The sequence below is a fragment of the Brienomyrus brachyistius genome, chromosome 21 (genome assembly GCF_023856365.1).
Source record: "Brienomyrus brachyistius isolate T26 chromosome 21, BBRACH_0.4, whole genome shotgun sequence".
In the NCBI taxonomy this organism is placed as follows: Eukaryota; Metazoa; Chordata; class Actinopteri; order Osteoglossiformes; family Mormyridae; genus Brienomyrus; species Brienomyrus brachyistius.
Genome location: NC_064553.1, coordinates 1,232,547 through 1,253,270, shown reverse-complemented (window position 1 = coordinate 1,253,270; position 20,724 = coordinate 1,232,547). Strand labels below are relative to the sequence as shown.

The 20,724-nt window shown below is 50.5% G+C and overlaps 3 protein-coding genes across 9 annotated transcripts; 2 read left to right on the top strand and 1 right to left on the bottom strand.

Annotated features, from left to right (window-relative positions):
- Positions 1-4: 4 nt before the first annotated feature.
- slc25a24l (solute carrier family 25 member 24, like) lies at positions 5-11,894 on the top strand. Of its 4 annotated transcripts, none has more exons than XM_048989279.1 (14): positions 50-107; positions 218-348; positions 1,485-1,570; positions 5,592-5,795; positions 5,925-6,048; positions 6,186-6,312; positions 6,686-6,773; positions 7,434-7,545; positions 7,645-7,803; positions 8,072-8,209; positions 8,365-8,472; positions 9,246-9,413; positions 10,797-10,935; positions 11,085-11,894. In XM_048989279.1, the coding sequence occupies exons 4-14, from the start codon at positions 5,770-5,772 to the stop codon at positions 11,264-11,266; spliced, it is 1,371 nt and encodes a 456-aa protein (XP_048845236.1). In that variant the 5' UTR covers positions 50-107; positions 218-348; positions 1,485-1,570; positions 5,592-5,769; the 3' UTR covers positions 11,267-11,894. The 4 variants fall into 4 exon arrangements, with proteins under 4 accessions (XP_048845238.1, XP_048845239.1, XP_048845236.1 ...); XM_048989280.1 differs by having other exon boundaries at positions 1,448-1,570; XM_048989281.1 differs by lacking the exon at positions 218-348 and having other exon boundaries at positions 5-107.
- On the bottom strand, positions 1,577-4,909 carry dnajb4 (DnaJ heat shock protein family (Hsp40) member B4). Its single transcript, XM_048989283.1, has 3 exons — positions 4,699-4,909; positions 3,235-3,809; positions 1,577-2,017 (listed from the first exon to the last, which is right to left on the bottom strand). The coding sequence occupies exons 1-3, from the start codon at positions 4,907-4,909 to the stop codon at positions 1,784-1,786; spliced, it is 1,020 nt and encodes a 339-aa protein (XP_048845240.1). The 3' UTR covers positions 1,577-1,783.
- A 1,137-nt stretch (positions 11,895-13,031) lies between the features above and the next one.
- Positions 13,032-19,003, top strand: fubp1 (far upstream element (FUSE) binding protein 1). Of its 4 annotated transcripts, XM_048988528.1 has the most exons (21): positions 13,032-13,181; positions 13,558-13,654; positions 14,064-14,126; positions 14,701-14,739; positions 14,898-14,937; positions 15,030-15,076; positions 15,154-15,225; positions 15,305-15,362; positions 15,482-15,641; positions 15,732-15,830; positions 15,900-15,998; positions 16,141-16,243; positions 16,337-16,573; positions 16,653-16,813; positions 16,894-17,042; positions 17,125-17,201; positions 17,283-17,408; positions 17,626-17,700; positions 17,990-18,052; positions 18,315-18,466; positions 18,644-19,003. In XM_048988528.1, the coding sequence occupies exons 1-21, from the start codon at positions 13,089-13,091 to the stop codon at positions 18,650-18,652; spliced, it is 2,019 nt and encodes a 672-aa protein (XP_048844485.1). In that variant the 5' UTR covers positions 13,032-13,088; the 3' UTR covers positions 18,653-19,003. The 4 variants fall into 4 exon arrangements, with proteins under 4 accessions (XP_048844485.1, XP_048844481.1, XP_048844482.1 ...); XM_048988524.1 differs by having other exon boundaries at positions 18,315-19,003; XM_048988525.1 differs by lacking the exon at positions 14,064-14,126 and having other exon boundaries at positions 18,315-19,003.
- The last annotated feature ends 1,721 nt before the right edge of the window (positions 19,004-20,724 follow it).

The window sequence follows — 20,724 nt, the reverse complement described above, 5'->3', positions numbered from 1 at the left end:
TCCTGCTGTTACTCGGCACTCGGCAAACTTCCCCCTCCAGCTCCGACCTGGTTCCTCGACAGTGACTCAACTCCAACCTCGCAAATCAGATCCTACATATTCAGCAGGTGGGTGGCGAGAGGCGGCGCGCTTCCTGCTTCCTCCACGCGCCGCGGGCGCCCGCGGGGCCACAGGGGGCGGCGTGCAGGGGGCGGGGCTGCAGGGGGGCGGCGCGCAGGAAGCGCACCTGGCCGGGGCGCGCCTCCGCCTCCCCGTCCCCGTCAGCGCACCTTGCATGTGACGGGAGCAGCTGCCGAGGGGGCGCCACCCCGCGCCGGAAAGCCACGGAAATCACGTTTAAAGTTTGCGGTACGTTGTGAGGACCCTTCTTCAGCATTTGTCAGGACCTTCGGTGTGGTTTATATAGGTTGTAATTGTATAAGTATTCAGTTGACTGGTATTTACGGGATATTGATATTACTTTGCGGTGTTACAGTTTTATGTACCGTAAGGAAATACACATTAAAACGTTAATTAATAATGCTGTAAAACACGGGTCATTAGTATCGCTAATGCTTTACGGGCGTGTTCAATAACAGATTTCTGGTAAAATGGGCGGATAGTGATAGAAGTGGCGCCCCCTTGCGGCGCTAGTGGGCGCCATACTGCCCTCTGCCTGGTACCATCCGGATTCATTCGTTTTAAGGAACCCATATGTTCACAAACTACAATGTCACACCCAATGTCGCATCCACATAATCTGATTAACTGACATAACTGGTTCCCATTGTTAAGTTATTTAAAGAAGTGCCGTCAGTTAAACGTTGCGGAGAAGTGCGTTAAAACTGTATAGTTACATATAGGGACATAATCAGGTGATACAAACAAAAATTCACAACAGACAAATAGCACATCCGCCAAAATGCTGATTATGATAAACAGTGAAAGGATGGATGGATGTTTCTTTATTATGTTGCTCACTAGCTTTTATCACATTTTCCCGTTTGCTTTTCATTTAATTGTGTGATAATTAACAAAAATGATCGAATGGTGAGATGAAACTCTGTCTTTCGGAATTTTCTCTGATCCCATCTTAATAAAAAACACGTTTTTCATGCTGTCCAGGGTTTAAGAGGGTCAGTCTCAGTCCTTAGACTACTGGAAAACCTAAAGTACAGATTCCCACGGGGGCCTCATAGATTTGAGCTGGCAGTTGGCTCCCGCTCTGCTGTCTCTCAGGCACTGCACCTTGCATCCAGTCACACCTGCTAATGTACGACCCCATTTATCGAATCAGAGATGCAGTGTTTTCCCTTCCACTGCATTTTACAGCACACACGCTAACCTGGTGACCTCGGTCTACCGTGTTCCTGCACTGTTCCCATCTTTCAAATAGTGCGGTTGGTTCTAGTTCCGATGGACAGTGGTGTAGCGGTGGTAAGTTTCACTGCACGTCTTCCCTTCACAGAACCATCTACCAATAGCTGTTTCTAACCACTATGCAGGCAGCTGCTGTCTCAGGCTGGACGCTGAAGGAACTGCAGCCCATGGTGCACTGATAAAAGATTCTGTACAAAAGCCAAATAAGCAGGTAAAGTAAAGAAAGATCACGTGGAGCTTTTACTTCCGGACATGAAAACATTTACTGACACTTCCAAGACTTGTTCAGCATGCAAGGAAATTTTTTAAAAATAAACACCATATAGATAAAAATATAAATTGCAGATTCTTTGTGAGGGTGCTGGGGGTGACCGTCTGTCCATGGGCCGTGTGGCGGCACCAGTCCATCCATCCAGCCCCCTCCTTACGACGCCGGTAAATGCCGTTTCAGAACATCCTTCTCTGTAGCTGTCAGGTTCTCTGGGAAATCGACGTCGAACTCGACCACCAGGTCGCCCCTCTGCTCCGGGTTTTTGGGAAGGGGGAGTCCTTGGCCCGTCATGGTCCTCCTCATGCCCGGTTTGATAACGTCTGTTATCTTCATGTTGCACGTTTTGCCGTCTATCGTCGACACGGTTACTGAACAGCCACACAGGGACTGCAATTGGAAGAAGACGACATAAAATATTAAAGATAAATCTGTCTGCAGGCTTGAGGGTCCTTACAGCCGCCCCCCCCCCACTCTGCATGGCATTATGTTGCTAAGTGTCCCATTCACAGGCTGGAATGTAAACTGACAGCAGTTAGCGGTAACCAGCATTAACTAGTGGTAACCAGCGTTAACTAGTGGTAACTAGTGGTAACCCAGTGCCCATTGGCACGTGGTGTGGCCTGCAGCTACCAGCCACAGCCTCATCACCGGCGTTTAAACCAAAGGAGTAGAGGAGGGAGCCAGGTCCGCCCACATAATACAGCCACACCCCCGCGTTCTCGGTTCGCCTTGAGCTCGGGTGAGAGCTCCTCGCTCAGCAGGAGTGGGCGGCCGCCTGTCTGTCCGCACCTCACAAGTGCAGAAGCTCCTGTTCCCCATGCTTGCAGCGTTATGTAACCAGGAGCATTCATGCTTTCTCCGGGGGGGCCGGAGTGTTCCCTGCTTATAAAATGCGACCTTTAACAATCATCTCCACTCTCACAACATCTCTGTCATACAGAGACATTTAGTACCTGATCAGCCATATTTATCTTTGTCTGCCCAGCCTGTTTATTTCAGAGAGGCTGATTGCAAACAGTTTCCTAAACAATTTCCTTTGGGGCAATAAAACTATTCTGATTCTTGAAAGGGGTGACATGGTGGTGCAGTGGTTAGCACTGTTGCCTCACACCTCTGGGACCCGGGTTCGAGTCTCACCTGGGTCACATGTGTGTGGAGTTTGCATGTTCTCCCCATGTCGTCGTGGGGTTTCCTCCAGGTACTCCGGTTTCCCCCCACAGTCCAAAAACATGCTGAGGCTAATTGGAGTTGCTACATTGCCCATAGGTGTGTATGTGTGAGTGAATGGTGTGTGAGTGTGCCCTGCGATGAGCTGGCCCCCCATCCTGGGTTGTTCCCTGCCTCGTACCCATTGCTCCTGGGATAGGCTCCAGACCCCCCACGACCCAGTAGGATGAGCGGTTTGGATGGATGATTCTTGACACTTTTCCATTGTCTTTTGTGATTTGTACACTTAGTCCTGTCCTGGATGTAATGGCATTCTACTTGTGCTATCATGATCCCCCAAAATCCCTTTGGGCTAAACGGGCTGCTTTGATTGGACAGCTGCATCCAAAGATCCCGCCAAAAGTGTTCTCTGATTGGATCCCTGGCCTGGTACCCACCTGTCGCAGGCTGATCCGCACCGGGTACACGATGTTGGATCCCTCTCTGCGGAAGTGCGCGTGTGGTTTGTCCTTGATGATGAAGACGATGTCAGCTGGGATGGTGTTGGGCGACTCGTCGCCCTCCCGGGGGAACGTGATCTTGGTTCCCTCTTTCCAGCCGCGCTTGATCTTGATGGTGAGGATCTTGTCCTCTGTGCGCACGGTCCGGCCGTCAGGGTTCAGCCGCTTGCGAGAGATCTTCATGCGTTTGGTGCAGCCATGGAAGATCTCCTCCAGGGAGACGCGCAGTTCGTGGTGGATGGCGGGGTCCTGCTTGCGGTGGGGCGGCCCGGCACCGGCGTGCCGCTCGCGGGGGAAGCCGTTCAGGCTGAAGCTGCTGAAGGATCCGAAGGGTTCGCCGTCCACCTCCATGTCCTCGTCATCCCGCCCGCTGGCTGCCTTCCTGCCGAAGAACATCTCGAAGGGGTTGGCCCCGCCGAAGAAGGTGGCGAAGGTGGCGTGGGGGTCCCCGTGGAATGTGTAGGTGTAGCTGCCCCCCTGGCCATCCGCGGGGCCTCCTCCTCCCTTCAGACCTGCAGAAGTGGAGAAAGATGTCGCCTGTGTCAGCTCTCACGTAACACGGGACCACGCCGGTGCCGGTAGATCAGAAACGTCCACAGTCGCTCAGATTTTGTAACGGCTGGCTTTGATGTCATCTGTTTCCCTTATAAATAATATATATTATACAGCTGCTGCTTCCTGTGAGCCTCTGACGGATGTGAGGGGCATTGCGGTGTGGAACCCAGCATCCAGCACCCCTCAGAACCTCCGTCAGGCCGGGCGCAAAAACACGCTAAACACACTGGGTGGGGGTCGGCGTGTAAAGTCACGATGCTCAAAAACCACACCACAGACCACTACACCCCATAATTATGTCAAAGTTACTGATTAAAAGCAAACACTAGACAATAGGGGTTTTTTTTTCTGCAGGATAAGACATATTGACTGCGCCCCAGATTCGACAACCACTTGGTTAGTCGCCAATAGGCGCCTCCATTCGCCACATAGACGGTATAAAAATCTGTCTAAAGTCACACTCGTCATGCATTAAAAGTCTGCGGTATTTTACACATTTATCCGTAAAACTTAGCAGATACAATCACCTTTTATCACGCTAAAGTGGGATCACTGGACTACCGGCTACCTAATGGGATTTAGTGCAGACATTTATGGAGGAAGATCGTCTTGGCGCTCAGATCGCATGCAGAGCTTTCGTTTGGGGATCCTCGCCAGGTCTCTCGTTTTACCCTTTCTAAAAAAGGACTTCAAATTACGAGGTTTGATCCTGTCCTCTTTGGATCTGACGCATACTGGTAAGTATTTCAACAGCATGACACCCAGGAGAACCCCCCCTCCCCAAGCTGCACACGCACCGCAGCAGGCGGCAATAAAAACGCAAAAACAATAAAAGACGGAACCCACCTTCTTCCCCATACTGGTCATATATCTCCCTCTTCTTGGGGTCGCTGAGCACCTCATATGCCTCGGCGATCTCCTTGAATTTCTCCTCTGCGTTGGCAGCCTTGTTCTTGTCGGGGTGCCACTTCAGAGCCTGCTTTCTGTACGCCTTCTTGATGTCCTCCTCGGCCGCCCCTTTCTGAATGCCTAAGATCTTGTAGTAGTCTTTCCCCATGGCTGCGTGCGGAGCGCTTGCGGATCCAGACGCACACCGTTATCCTTATAAATAAACGAGGAGGAGGGGAGGGCGCTCGCTGACGCGCGCGGGGCGGCGCCTCCCGCTGGAGCGTTCGCGGTTCCCCGGTGCTTATTCTCTTTAAATAGCAGGAGCTCGGCGGCTCTTTCTAGAAAATACGAGTCCAAACGCGTCATTTCCCATATTTGGCCCTTTTTCAGTTCGGATGCTATAATGATAATTCGAAAACACGCAATTCGCACAAATAGCAAGAATCACTGCACGGCTTCCTGCCGGCCATTTAAGTATCGCAAGGAGCCGCCACATGTCACAAGAAGCATTACACGGGTCATCGAATAACTGAAGCAGAGGGAATGATAATCCCAAATCATCCCTAATCTGCCGGCAAGGTTTTAGAATAAACATATTAACTCATTTTTAAATGTGCCTACATGTATTGTGGTGTAGGAAACTGATTCTGAAGGTGTCACTCGTAAATTCCGCAAATCCAAGGTGCGAAAGATGGTGATGTTGGGATTGAAGGCGTCCCAAGCCTCACAAAAATGAATGCTCACACCCAAAGCCTCCACAGACACACTCACAACATCCATTACACTGTACGCTCTCCTAAACTAAACACTACATTGAAAAACAGGGACAGGTTACCTTAATGACATGATAGTTGTCAAGGGCTCGTCTACTGGGTGAAAGTGGAACGGAACTGGAATGAAGGCTGTCTGGAGGTCCGGGAGCGCCACAGCGCCCCCTGCCGCACGGCAGGGCGAGCGGCAGGGCAGCGGGGATCCCGGACACGGCCGGGAGCTTCAGAGCATCTGCGGGAGAGCGTCGGCCGGTGCAAGATGACTCAACACATATCACTGAAAGGGTACGTGCGTGTCACCCTTCTCGATTCATCATCACTCATTAAACAAGTTTGTGTTAAGAGAGAGTGAGGGATGTGGCCGTGCTTCTGTGCGCTGATTAACGGGTCACGTCTGCTCATTTCCCCATGAAGCATGGACCGGTTCCGCAGCCTTTTCCTCAAACTGGACAGAAATAACGACGGCTATATTTCTGTTGACGAGCTGCACAAGGAAATGGAAAAAATAGGGGTTTTATCTGCTGACCAGAAGGCTCAGGTAACAGGCCTATTTATGACGTCAATAAAAACTATAATAATATAGCAGTACTTCAGGAAGCTATAGATGCTATTCGTGGCATCTAAATCTGTTATGCGTATTATAACGTAACGGCAACAGTGAATTTCATATTCCAGGGCATCGTCGGTAACTATGATCAGGACGGCGATGGACGCTTAGATTACAATGAGTTTCTCAGCTATATGCAGGACAGAGAAAGGAAATGGAGAATTAACTTTAATGCGTTCGACAGAAATAAATGTGGTGAGTTTCTCCTCTGAACCCGTAATGAGAAAGTTTTTGTAATTCAGTGTTGGTCTTTCAAAATGTACTAAATCATTACAATCAGATACTAGAGTAGTTGAGAATTTTTGATATAAAGCTATTCGTATTTTTATCGAATATTTATCGTTTTTCAAGGCTAGTGTTGATAATAGTGTTAATTATTCAAATACAACAACAACGTGAATAATCCTCCGCAGTCTGGACCAGGATGAGAGGTTTGGGGATGGATGGATGCATTTATGTACTGTAGTCATTTTCCATGCTTACTGTCCCAGAAAAAAGGTAAAAGCTGTTTCATAAATGGGAAAACTGTCAACTGCTTGTTAATGACACTGATTTCCTTTTCGATCAGGAGTGATTTGCCAGGAAGAAATCATAATTTTATTTAAGGAATTAGGACTGGTCATTTCTAAGAAGAATGCAGAGAAGATCATACAGATGTAAGATTAAAGGCAGCTTTAAGACATTATCCCACCCAGAAGGTAGAATGATATTTTAATTCACCTTTTACCTCCTCTATTATATTCATCTTCACAATTCAGAATTTCATTTTTAGGGTCCTATTACATTAGATTTACATGCTTCAGTGTTCCAAAAACACATTGTTTTTCTCACACTGTACATCTCTGTTCACTCTGTCTATAACTTAGTCAGAAAGCCTCTGTTAGGGCTTTAAGCCCCACCCACAATGAGCCCAGTGTGCTCTGATTGGTCAGCTTGTCCTACACATTCTGCCCCTGTCTTGCAGTCTGCAGACAGATCCTTTCAGGTAGACGCCCAATAAGGATTGTGTTACGAGGTGACCTCACCATGTCATGGATGCAAGGGATGGAATTCCAAAGAAGCATTTCGGGCAGATTAGCGAAGAGTGGTTTCTGTGGTGAGAGTTACTCCCTTTGGCGTGGACTTTGGGTGTTAAGACTCTGCAGATGGTTTACATGCACATAAAGCTGTATAACAGACAAGGGAGAAACAGAAAAGCACAAAAGGGCCGCTTTTAGGAAAGTGCACCCAGACAGCCCCGGACTGATGAAGCTTCACTTAAGCTTAAGTTGCCACAGGGTGGTCACCCTGACGACCAGCTCTTCCTGCTGCCTCAGGATGGATGAGGATCACTCCATGACGGTGGACTGGGGCGAGTTCCTGCAGCATGTCGTCCTAAACCCGGTGGAGGACATTCGGGACCTGGTGTTGTCCTGGCAGCGCAGTACGGTATGATCATCTCCTCCAGCAGCCATCTGTGTCACCAGCATGCAGCGCCAGGGTCAGTGCTGAGAAATGGGTTGTTTACCTTTCCCTGGTCACATGCAGGTGTTTGACGTGGGGGAAGGCGTCACGCTGCCTATGGAGTTTTCACAGCAGGATGCCGGCTCTGGGGCCATCTGGAAGTACATCTTTGCTGCCGGACTGGCGGACGCGATGTCCAGGACCCTAACGGCACCCATCGATCGGCTGAAAACCCAGCTTCAGGTGAGCCCACAGCACCACCACACTTACCAGGGATGGGGGTAATAGACGTGGGAACGGCACAAGGGAAATACAGAGGAAACCAGAACAGCGCAGGTGCTGGGCGCGGGGCCGGACCTCAGGACTGTACTTCATTGATGCACAGGTGAACTGAACAGATATGCTCTGGTATTCCGCCCCATAGGTGGTAGCCCCCCTGGTTCGACTGGCAAATCTTCTGTATCATCTGTTAGCCTCTGCTAGCCTCTGCCCATCTGATCATTCTGCTCAGGTGTATGGATCCAAAACCATGTCGCCCAGCTTTAAGGAAGTCCGCTTTGGAGCTTTCAAGTCCATGTGGCAAGGAAACATGGTGAACGTCCTTAAAGGGACACCGCAGTCAACACTTCAGTATGTCATCTACAGCCAGGTGTGTTGGAGTCCTGCTTTTCATCTTACTTAAGCAATTCCTCAACAGCACTGAACTCATTAGGTGACCAGTACCGGTGATGATTCACTTTAGCCTCGTTTTGTGATTGGTGGCAATATTAAGACATGGTCCTGTCCCTCTGCACTCCTCCTCAGATGAAGTCACACACGCAGGCTGCGGAGTGCTCCCTGACCGTGCCTCAGCGGTTTGGGCTGGGCTGCCTGTCTGGGGCAGCTGCACATGCCGTCTTTTACCCTCTAGAGGTACCAGCTCTGTCCCCAGTACCGGCTTGCAGGGTGTCTGACCATTTGGATGTTAACTGAAGCCTGAGCTGATCCCAGTGTTAGTGAGCCAGGGAAAGTCCTCAGCGAAAATACCTGAAGACAGAGGTGGAAAGTTCAGGGCCAGAAAGTACAAATCCAGACCAAGATTTTGTTCCAGCCAATTAGCTGCATCCTCTGTGACTGTGACTCTTCATATTCAACTGGTTGGTTGAAACAAAATCTTGGTCTGAATTTGTACTTTCTGGACCTGAACTTTCTACCTCTGCCTATAGTTCATGCACATGTATGTCCACGCAGACACGCTGGCAGGTCACCCACACGAGGGATGGGATCCTCCAGTTAACTAGCAATCTGCCTGCGCTGTGCTCAGCCGGCAGCAGCTGACTGGGAAACCAAGACGGATCAGGATCAAAAATGCAATTTTTAATAACATGTATGATCAGGATTTGCTTCAGTCTGAACAGTCTGTGACTGTAACGTATGGATTCTGCAGTGACCAAGTGTGCTTAAGGAAATGCATGACTGCCATCAGCTTACTAAATTAACTGGCAGCTGGTTGCATTTGACATAATGGCAGATTGGCCATTAACACAAGGGTGAACTTGCCAGTGAGTGTGTGTGTGTGAGTGTATGGGGGGGCTGGCTATGCTTATGCAGTAAATAGCATTGCTGTTGAGGCATGCTTGAGGTGAAGGACACCACTTGTTTGGATAGACGCACAGGCTGATGGTTGTTTCCCGCTTCTCCCTCAGGTGTTGAAGGTGCGGCTGAATCTTCAGCCAGTCGGCACCTCCGCCGGGGTTTTGGGCTGTGCCAGGGCTCTTTATCACAGCGAGCGGCTCTCAGCCTTCTACAGGGGCTTCAGGCCCAGCGTCATGTGCATGATCCCGTACGCTGGAGTGGAATGTGCCGTGCATCAGGTGAGCGGGTTGGGGTCGGCGCTCGGCCGGAGCAGGTCGTCGGAGAAGCACCGCTTCAGCCGTGGGCTTCTGCAGCAGATTACCAGTGGAGTCTCACTCTTTGCATAGAGGGGTCTTTCTAGTCATTTTTCCCACCAAAGTAAATGGTGGCGTTATGAGGAAACCTTAACAAGAAGAACAGGAATGTAGGATGATGCTGCTGGTCTGTCTCACCTGAGTACTGAGTACAGCATCGCAGAATAGCCATCATGATCTCCTCTCCGCTGAGTACCGAGTACAGCATCGCAGAATAGCCATCATGATCTCCTCTCCGCTGAGTACCGAGTACAGCATCGCAGAATAGCCATCATGATCTCCTCTCCGCTGAGTAATGATGCTGCGTTCCATTTGAACTCGTAAATTCCGAGTTCCTAATTGGAAATTTCAACCGGAATGCCCCCTGAAGTTGGAATTCTGACTGGGAAACTCAGAGGAACCTCTGCACCCCCGACCTCAGAATTCACGATGGCTGAGCCCTGCACTTTAGTTTCTTACTGTTTACTGGTGCTTACGTCTGCGGACATGTTGCTACGGTCTCTGTATGCTCAAAATACCGTGTAATGTGTTGTTACAAACTGATATTCCTAACAATAGTTAACAATTAACTGGGCTACAACTGGGGCCTGTTTCAGAAAGCAGGATTTCTTGTTTGTCAGATTTAAGGCAGTCTGGCTGCATGTAACTCAACAAAGATAAAGACCATTTAAACTAGGGTAAATGAAATCTGTCAAATTATCTGGCCAAGCAAGAAATCCTGCATTTTGAAACAGGTCTCTGGTATCGTTAAATGGTTTTCACGACTTGCTATACTGGAATGTTGTTAACTCCTGTGTGACGTCATTCTGAGTTCCAAGTTCCAACCTCTGAGGTAGATGGAACGCAGCAGGAGTACAGCGTCGCCGAATAGCCATCGTAATCTCCTCTCCGCTGAGTACCGAGTACAGCATCGCCGAATACCCATCGTAATCTCCTCTCTGCTGAGTATCGAGTAGTGTCGCCGAATAGCCATTGTAATCTCCTCTCCGCTGAGTACCGAGTACAGCGTCACAGAATACCCATTGTAATCTCCTCTCTGCTGAGTACCGAGTACAGCGTCACAGAATACCCATTGTAATCTCCTCTCTGCTGAGTACCGAGTACAGCGTCACAGAATACCCATTGTAATCTCCTCTCTGCTGAGTACCGAGTACAGCGTCACAGAATACCCATTGTAATCTCCTCTCTGCTGAGTATCAAGTAGTGTCGCCGAATAGCCATTGTAATCTCCTCTCTGCTGAGTACCGAGTACAGCGTCACAGAATACCCATTGTAATCTCCTTTGTGTTGTCCCCTATCTCCTTGCAGTCAATTATAAGCTGGGCAAAGACTGATCCAGCCAACAGCGATGAGTCCAAGCTATTCCTCTTCAGCTTTGTGGCCTTTGCGTGCGGACAAACAGCCAGCTACCCCCTGGCGGTAATCAGGACCCAGCAGCAAGCTCAAGGTACTGCAGCCTGGGGCTGAAGTGGGCACGACCAGAGCAGAGCCTGATGAGCAGAAGCCGATTCCTGTTCTTATGTTGGGATGCAGATGTTTGCGCCTTGGCCTTGTAATTCCAAATGACCTCATCATCTGCACCTGTCTGTCTTCCAGCTCTTAGTGTGAATCCCAAGGCTTCCAGCGCACTTCAGGGACTCCAGAGTATCTATACGGCATTTGGGATTCGGGGTTTTTACAATGGAATGGGGGCGAGTTTTGTTAAAGCACTCCCATGCGCCATTTTAAACTACACTCTGACACCAGCGTTTGGAAGACTGCTCTCCTCAGATGCGTGATGGTGCTGCTAGCCTGTGTCTGCTGTGTCAGTGCAGAGGACTGTAATCCATCACCAAGTGTGACATACAGGATGTCCTGTTCCTGAGCCAAAAGCCACCAAAGAAGTTCTTGGATTTGAATTCTGAAACTTCACATGTCAAACTCAGATTATGTGATCTTTCACAGAAAAGGGAAACAGTGGCTGCTTAGTAATAGTGAGAAGCACTTCTCACCATCATGAGTTTCCCAGCCTTGTGCCCCGTGATTGGCCGTCATCCCATCCAGGAGTCTCCCAGCCTTGTCCCCTGTGCTGCGTGGGATTGGCTCCAGGCTCCCATGTGACTCTGACCTGGACAAGCGCTTGGATGATGGTGGGTGATGGACAGAAAGAAACTCCACCATGTATTTTCAGCTTTATCACCAGGAAATAAAAGTATATGAGATTCCACCTTTCAACAAATAAAAGACATTTGAATGAGAGATGATGAGAGCAGTGAGGTGGGAGTGTCGCACTTGCACTGTGAGTCTGCAATATTATCAAATGGCTGTTCACGCTGGGAACTGAAGGCATCCGCTTCCATCACAAGGTTTATCCCTTAAATGCACACATGCAGTGTGGAGATAAACACTCCTGGAAACAAAAAACTACACAGATTCCGTGTGTATTGTGTAAGCAGGCGTTCGGCTTATTGGTGGCATCTTGGCTTATTCCTGCTTCGTAGTGTCCTTGCAGGAATGGTTGTCATCGTTCAGTGCCACATGCCGATTACACGCACTGGGGTAACTGTGTGAAATCAGCATGAAAGGTGATGTTTGGTGGAGGGGGTGAGATGTGAAAGGCTGAAGCAGAATTGTGTTTTGGGCGTCTGGTCGACCGAGGGGACAGGATTTTTGTGTGGAATAATTGGCTGCCTGCACTCCATGCAGGGGGAGAGTTCCCTGCTCCCCAGCATCCTGTCCTCATAGCACAGCAGGTGAGCAGGTAGGTGGGACAGGGGGGTAGGCTTTGCTTAATTAAAGCTGCTTTCCAGTGCATAATAAACATACTAGCTGCACATGTAGCCTTAGCTATAAAACAAACGTAAAAAGGAAGCCTGTATTAATGCATTATTACATCTGTATCTTGCAGTCCACCCCACTACTCTCTCTCTGCATGACACATGTTCTTTTAACACGGGGATTAAACGATAATTTTCTCTCTTTCAACAATGAGACAGGGGTCAAAGACAGGGCTTCTTCTGTTCAAGGATGGGTACTTTTTTTAAAAAAAAAGTTATTTCTACCTTTGTCTTCATAACAACAGTCACTCTCAGTGGGTGACAGGTGGAACTGGCCACACTTTAAAATGTCACTTTCCACCCTGAATACATTCGCAGTATTATGGGTGGCAGTAGGCCTTAGATCTTGCGATAACCTTCGGTTATGATTTTTCAACACAATCAACACCTAAGCATCTGACTTCGTCCACATAATTAGGAACCTTAACAAGAACACCGGCATTTCTGCAGGCATTGTCGCTTAAAACGAACAATAACCGCCTGCCATTATCCGAGCCCGTATGAAAAAGCGACATCCGCGTTAACGAACTGACTGCAATAGCAGCAGCGCAGGCGAGTTCATACGGCAACAATATCCCCCGCAAAATCCCCTGCACACCAGCGGGGAGGAGCGCCCTGCTCACCCCGCCCCGAGACCTGATAGACAGCCCCTTCAACCAATCGGACGGCGGTATGCCTGGGCCCGCCCCCTTCCTCTCAGTGTCGCAGTCCTTTCCGTTCGTTTACATTTAAGCCGCCATCTTGTCTCTTTTCCCCCCCACAAGAAGCTCGGTGTCGTTACAGGATGGCCGACTACTCCAGCGTGGCTCCTCCGTCCTCCAACTCGGGCGGCGGGGTGAACGACGCCTTTAAGGATGCGCTGCAGCGCGCCAGGCAGGCAAGGCGATTGTTACGTGTAATATTCGAGCTTATCCGTGTTTTTCGAGTGAAATCGGCATAATTCGCGGAGCACGCGGCCGAGGCCTCAGCGGCCCAACAAAGAGATCGGCGCATAGCCGCCCCCCCCACCGTCTCTTTCTCCGCTTAAACGTCCGATGCGGGCTGTTCACCGCCGAGCCCACGCTTTTTAGCCTTCGGGTCGAGTTTTCCCGGCCTGGTGATGGACAGCGGGCACGGTCGGCTCGATGTGGTCCGGCCAGTCCCGGCGTCGCACTTTCTGCGCGCGGGAGGGGCGGATAAAAGATGGAGACCGAGCTCTTTGGCGCTATGAATAGATTGGGGGCTGCGGTTGATGTTTTTTCCTCCTCTTTTAGATTGCTGCAAAAATAGGAGGCGACGGTGGTGTGCCCCCCCCTCCAGTCGCCAACGAGTTCGGCTACGGCGGCCAGAAGAGGCCCCTGGAGGATGCCGGTGGGTGTCCGTCTCCGCTCTTTTCGCCCTTTCTTTCCGATTACGGCCTTTTCCGGTATCCCAGTCCCGGCGCCCTGTCTCTGACGGCGCCTCTCTCGTCCTGTCTCAGTAGTGCCCCGTTACCACTTCGCTGTTTTTTTTACTCTTATGATCGGCTTCATTAATTTTGTAAGCTTTTAATGCTATTAACCCGGCGGTTTCTGACTGCGAATGCGGCCGGTCCCCCCCGTGCTGTGTTCGGCCTGTCCCCGCAGGCTTCCCCTCCCGAACCGGCCGCGGGGAGCCCTGCTCCATGTGTCTTTGCGCTAACGCCGTGCTTAATCCTCCAGTGCAGAGGCCTGTGTCCCGTGAGGACAGGCCGGCCCGCCGCTCCGCCTGACCCTCTTGTTATGTTCTTATCTGTGTGTAGATGACTCTTGGACAAGTCTGAGCAGTAGAACACACTGGGAGGGATTTCAGTCTTCTTTCACAGGCAGGAATCTTTCGCTCGTTAATCGTTAAAATGGGCACGTTAAAAATGTGTTTCTCTCCAGACCTGGTGTGTTGTTTCCCAGAGGCAGCTAGTTAGGACACCTTTGTGTGTATCTGCTTGTGTCCTACACCAGGTCCTTATGTAGCATGCCTGTAAGAAGTGCCTCTCCTGTCTGTTTTTCTTTTGTACATGATTTTCGACTGAATTAGTGAAAGTGATGCAGAATGTCATAATGTAGAGTGTAAACACCCAGCAGAGTAATGTGGCTGAAACTACTCACCCGTGACACTAAACTGTGGATTTTAATGGCAATGATAGATCCTGGCCTTGAAAGAATAGCCCTCAAGTCCCATAGCACCTCGCTTCTTAATGTTAAATCAAAACTGCATGTGTCTGGCTCTACTTGTCTAGTCCCCCCCGCCCCCCAGTGTTATTAGATAATTCTGTGGTGGTGTTTGAAGGCGGGATGGGGAGGCCGGTCTCCCTTTCGACCCCAGGGCCGTACTTTAGGGTGGAATGTGAGCAGACAGGAAGGCACTCTATAACATGCCCTTTACTTCCCCTCTGTCTGCAGATCAACCGGAAACAAAGAAAATGGCTTCACAGAGCGACCGTAAGTGTCTCTGTGCTTTGTGGCGATGGTGGAGGTTTGTGTTAATGTCCAGTGCTTTCTGGTCAACAAAGCTGGTGTTTGTTTGTGCCCCCCCCCCCCCCCAGTGTGGTTTGATTTCACTTCTCCTTCTCTGACGAGGCCCGTTTGCTTCTCCACAGCTTTCTCATCAGTTATGGGGGGCATGAATTCCGCTCCCAGGTAAGAAGGGTAGCTGCTCTTGTCACACATCTGTGCAGAGTGATGTCACCCCACACAGTGCTTGTTTTTAATGGCAGACTTGCTGTTTGTAGGTCGACCTCTGAGGAGTTCAAGGTTCCAGATGGGATGGTTGGATTCAGTAAGTTTTCTTCATGTCGAGGTCTGCAGTGTATTGTCTCAGTCCATTTTAAAATGGGAACCTTCCTCTTTTCATAGTTATTGGACGGGGGGGTGAGCAGATATCCCGACTGCAGCAGGAGTCTGGATGCAAGATACAGATTGCCCAAGGTGGGTCTGCAGCCTCTGCTTCAGTCCTCCGTTGAGTTCAGTCTCTGTGAGTTACATTTGTTTTTGCTCTGATAACCAGACAGTGGCGGCCTACCAGAGAGGTCTGTGACCTTGACGGGGTCCCCAGATTCAATCCAGTAAGTACTATTTATAAACTTTTTTTCTGCCTTGAGGCGTAACGGTCAACAAATGTTTAACATGCCTCGGTGAGCCGCAGCCGAACCGCTCACCGTCCCGGCCCCGGAATCCTCCGCAGGACGGCGAAGAGGCTGTTGACGGAGATTGTGGAGAAGGGCCGACCCCAGCCATTCATGCACTCCGACGGGCAGGGGATGGCCGTGCAGGAAATTCTCGTCCCAGCCACTAAAGCTGGCCTTGTGATCGGGAAGGGTGGCGAGACCATCAAGCAGTTGCAGGTAAAGGCTGGTGCCGCAGCCCCCCCTGACAGCCAGCTCTCTCAGCATGCCATGCTGTACAGTTATTGACCCCACCCCCCACCCCCCCAGGAACGTGCCGGTGTGAAGATGGTGATGATCCAGGAGGGCCCTCAGAACACAGGGGCTGACAAGCCTCTCAGGATTTCCGGGGAGCCTTTCAAGGTCCAGGTAGGAGCATCTCTTTATGGTGGGAGGGAGTTCTGGCCGTGCTGAGCTCACTGGGTCCTGTCATTTCAGCAAGCCAAAGAGATGGTGATGGAGCTGATCCGGGATCAGGGCTTCCGGGAACAGCGAGGCGAGTACGGCTCCCGCATGGGCGGAGGTGACACGCTTGATGTGAGTATAGCCTCTGATTGCCTTTGAAGGTCCTTCTGTCCCTGGGCTTTATTTTAAGTGGCTGTAGTTTGTATGGATCTTCCCAAGATGACAGATTAAAGATGATCAGCCCCCTCAGTGATGGTACCCTGACTGTCCCCAGGTCCCTGTCCCGAGGTTTGCCGTCGGGATAGTGATTGGCAGGAATGGTGAGATGATCAAGAAGATCCAGAATGACACTGGAGTCAGGATCCAGTTTAAACCAGGTGAATGCAGGGTCTGTGCTGGCGTGTGCTATCCAGTGTTTAAAGACTCTGAAAGCAGGATCTTACCTAACTGACCCCCCCTCCCTCCCTCAGATGATGGCTCGATGCCTGAAAGAATAGCTCAGATCATGGGCCCGCCTGACCGGGCTCAGCACGCCGCCGAGATAATCGCCGATTTGCTGAGGAGCGTGCAGGCTGGAGGCCCCCCAGGGCCTGGGGGCCGGGGCCGCGGCAGGGGACAGGGCAACTGGAACATGGGTCCCCCTGGGGGGCTGCAGGAGTTCACTTTTACCGTCCCTGCCATGAAGACCGGCCTCATCATCGGCAAAGGTGTGGAGCTCCCCTTGGCTGTAGCCGTGTGTACGAAGAGCCCCGTGCTCCCATCTGACCTGCGTGCCGTCCTGTGTAGGGGGCGAGACCATCAAAAGCATCAGCCAGCAGTCAGGGGCTCGGGTAGAGCTGCAGAGGAATCCGCCCCCCAACACCGACCCCAACCTCAAGATCTTCACCATCCGCGGCTCCCCCCAACAGATCGACTACGCCAGGCAGTTGGTGGAGGAGAAGATCGGGGTGAGTGTCCCCCTCCACCCCCCAAAATCCTGCACATGTCAGAGGTCGGTGGTACTGAGTGCCAGCCTCCTGTCTTCCAGGGTCCAGTCAGTCCCATAGGCGGTCCCCATGGCCCCCCCGGTCCACATGGAGGACCTTCTCCACACGGTCCACCTGGACCACCTGGACCTCCTGCCCCGATGGGTCCCTATAACCCCGGACCGTACAACCAGGGCCCCCCTGGACCACAGTAAGAGCCTGCTCAGTGTGCCCCGCGTTCGGCTTTGCCTGTTTGTGTTGGCGACATGCCTGATTGCTTGTCTCCTGTACAGCGGTCCCCCAGCCCCCTACCAGCCCCAGGGTTGGGGTAATGGCTTCCCTCACTGGCAGCAAGGCCAGCCAGATCCTGGTGAGTCTCCACACTGGTACCACTTATTCCTTTAGCCCCGAGATCTGGTGGCCAGTCCGGTGATGCCCTCGTGTCTCACAGGGAAGGCGGCCGCTGACGCCAACGCTGCAGCCTGGGCGGCGTACTACTCGCAGTACCAGCAGCAGCCGCAGCCTCCCATGGCCCCCGCAGCTGCTGCGCCGGGCACCGCACAGACCAATGGGCAAGGTGAGGCAGGCGCTGAGACCCCCGCGCCAAGCATGCTGTCGCCTTCCTGCGGGGACCGGGGCCTTTATGCGGCAGACTGTGACGTTTAGCGCACTCACTGAATGCAGTCTTAGTGGGGCTTGACCCCCATGGGTCAGGGGCAGCTCTACGCCAGTTCAGGCTACATATCTGCAGCTGTAAGAATGGTTATCAATTAAAATTGTGCCATTTTTAACAGGTGACCCGCAGGCTCCAGGTCAGAGTGGACAGACAGATTACACCAAGGCCTGGGAAGAATATTACAAGAAATTGGGTATAAAATATTTTGCCAAAGTAGATTCGGAGCAGACAGTTGTGGGGGGTCCAGTTTGGGGCAGACAGGACGAGGAGGTTCAGAGACGGACCTCCTCTTTAGCAGTAGCTACCCAGCAGGACCTGTCGCACATACGCTTGTAAATGTGCCATGTTTCGCAGTAGAGCTGCATGCTGGATGGACATGTTGATGTTAGAGGAAGCTTGTAAGCGCTCATAGTTGGGGGGGCTTAGTTAGTTAGCTGTCCCGGTGTAACGAAATAAGGCTAAACTTACCTGCACGTTTTCAGGTCAACAGGGACAGCCGCAGCAGGATTACACTAAAGCCTGGGAGGAGTACTACAAAAAGCAAGGTACGCCTGGGGCCGCCGGCGGCTCGGGGCCTGCGGCCGCACGCGGGGCTTCTGGGGCAGATCAGGCCCTTTCCAGTTGGGGCTCTGGGCCCCACAGCCCAAGAGTATCGCAGGGAGTTTCTGTCCCACGACCTGGAGACGGTGGTGGGGTCGTTCCCTCCCTTACAGGCTACCCATGGTTCTCTGCTTTCAGCATAATCATGGCTTCATGTGACCTGGAAGTATGTGCTGACCTTTTGACCCTGTTCGCTTCCTGTTCCAGGTCAGGCGGCTCCCCAGGCAGCGCCGGCTGCTGCGTCCCCTGCGGGAGGCCAGCCGGACTACAGTGCAGCCTGGGCTGAGTACTACCGGCAGCAAGCGGCATATTACGGACAGGGCAGCCCCCAGGCCATGGGGGCCGCGCCCCCCCAGCAGGTACCGCTTGCCCCGCTCCCCGCCGCCGCCGCTAACCCTTTCCCCCTAGGTGTGGGCGCCCCCTTGAGGAGCTGGCGTCTCTACGACTAACAGCCTTCTCTCCCACATACAGGCTTCTGTGATCTTTGATCCACTTGTTAACACTTTATGTATCTTTTATGTATTTCCTCTGCACAGGGCCAGTAATGTGAAGTGGACATAAAGTATTTGCTTCACTGTCGAAAAATCCTTTGTTAAATGTTTGGATGCAGACGCCTTGATGAAGATCTTAATTTCTTTGGTTTAAAGTGTCGAAAAGATTACAAGTTCCGGCGGGGGTGGGGGGGCAGGTTCTTTTTGTTTGCTGTGTTTTGGTTTTTCTCCCTTGTACAATATAAGCAGTTTGTTTTTAGTGTGGTAATGATAGTTTTGGACATTCCAGCTCATGTATTTCATGTGGTCAATGCTCATGTTTATAATTACTGTAGTAATTTCCATGTAATTCATCTCCGTTTTAAAATGCTTGTTGTGTTTTGCAATAAAACAAAATGAAACCTCCTGTGTTGGTAAGTTGGGTGAAAAAGATGTGGGTAAAATCTTGCAAGATGCCTGGTCACTGGGTTCTGACTGTTCACATGTTGCTGACTGAAAGTTCCACTGTGTTGTCTCCTCCAGTTCTTTTATTTTTTTTATAATCGGACCGTTTGTGTTGCGTTTCTGTATTGAAACGGCGCGTCTGACTGCAGTGATGTCGCGATTCATGTTTCGGTGATTGGTTTAGTTAGTCCTGTGCTGGGCCGCGGTCTCAGTTTAGGCGTAAGCGGATCACTTTGGCTTAGTGTCGCTGAGAGAGTATGCAATGACCTGGTACTGTAGCATCTGTCCTGTACTGTACTTGAACTGATTGTTTTGCAGTGGCGTAGTCTGTGCTGTTTGTAATGAGAGAATCAACTTCTTCCCTCACAGGAAAGTTTAGGAAAGCGGTAAGCAACAGTTTTTACAAAATGTACCCTGAAATGTGACGTTATTTCAGAGATATTGGCACATCTGCTGTTTGTGTGTTTTGTTTTTTTGCAGCACAGCTAAATGTGATTCAGAGACTGCAAAGTGATGATTTGTCTCCCCTAATTTTAGTATTTTTAAAGAAAAGCGGTTTTTCTTTGTGTACTTGCTGGCACATTTTTAAAAGCATCTCTGCTCTGATTAAAATTGCCTGCGAAATGGAGGTTTTTGCTTTGCACCTGACGTGGGCATATAGGTTTAGCGGTGAGCAGTCCTGTGCCGACAACCCCCCTGATTACAGCCTTCAGAGGGTATTACCACTGTAAGTACACCATGCTGAATCACTGCTAAAGCACCCCCTTACCTTTCAATGTATGAGAAGTCTAGTGTGTCCTCCTGGAAACTGTATTTTTACTATGATTGAATTCCCATCTGACCGTGGGTAAGTATCCCTGGGCTTAGAGGCACCTTGTGAAATTGTGGTTCCATGTGATTCCATTCCTGAACTGCAAAGTACCGCCTATGAAAGTTTCTTGGATTTTGTGAACTCGGATGGCGACTTGCTTCTTGGGCAAACCCACAAACTGGCCACGTGGCTGTCTCTGCTTTCCGGGTCGCCTTTTTTAGGAACGCTTACCAGTTCTCTGTTTTGATCTCTGAAATGTGAGTTTGTTCTTATGTCGGTGTATTCACTGTCATGTGTTCACAGGGAATACTGAAAGGTCACTGTCTTCCCATTTTAACTAAGGGGGATAGACCTTGCTGGCCTCTCTGTACACCGAGAATAGTGTGGTTTGTCTGTGATCCAGCTGTGCCCTGTAATCCTTTAGCATGTGACGGACTGATTTGCGTATTGCTGTGCTTCCTGAGCTCTGGTTTCACATAGTTCTGAAGTTTTCAGAGGACCATAGACCCGTACGGTGCGGATGGCATAACTGAAATTGACATGCCGATGTTCATTGGAGTCATTTTTTTGTACCGGAGGCTGTTAAATTGACTTAAATGAATAACTGATTTTTTACTGATGGCAAACGGTGCAATATTTAATCTTTGCAGTGTGACCCAGATCTTTCACCTTAGGTTCTGCTGCAGTAATACAGGTAAGCATGACCTAAGGACACCAGTGTTTTTGATCTGTGAGTGATGGATCTGTTTTGACTTGCATTTGTAGATAATGTAGACCCTTTGAGACGAGTATTTTCTATTATAGCAGTGATGCCTTACAACGTTCTGAGTTTTTAAATTGCTTGTCAGATGCGAATGCATACGAACAGCCT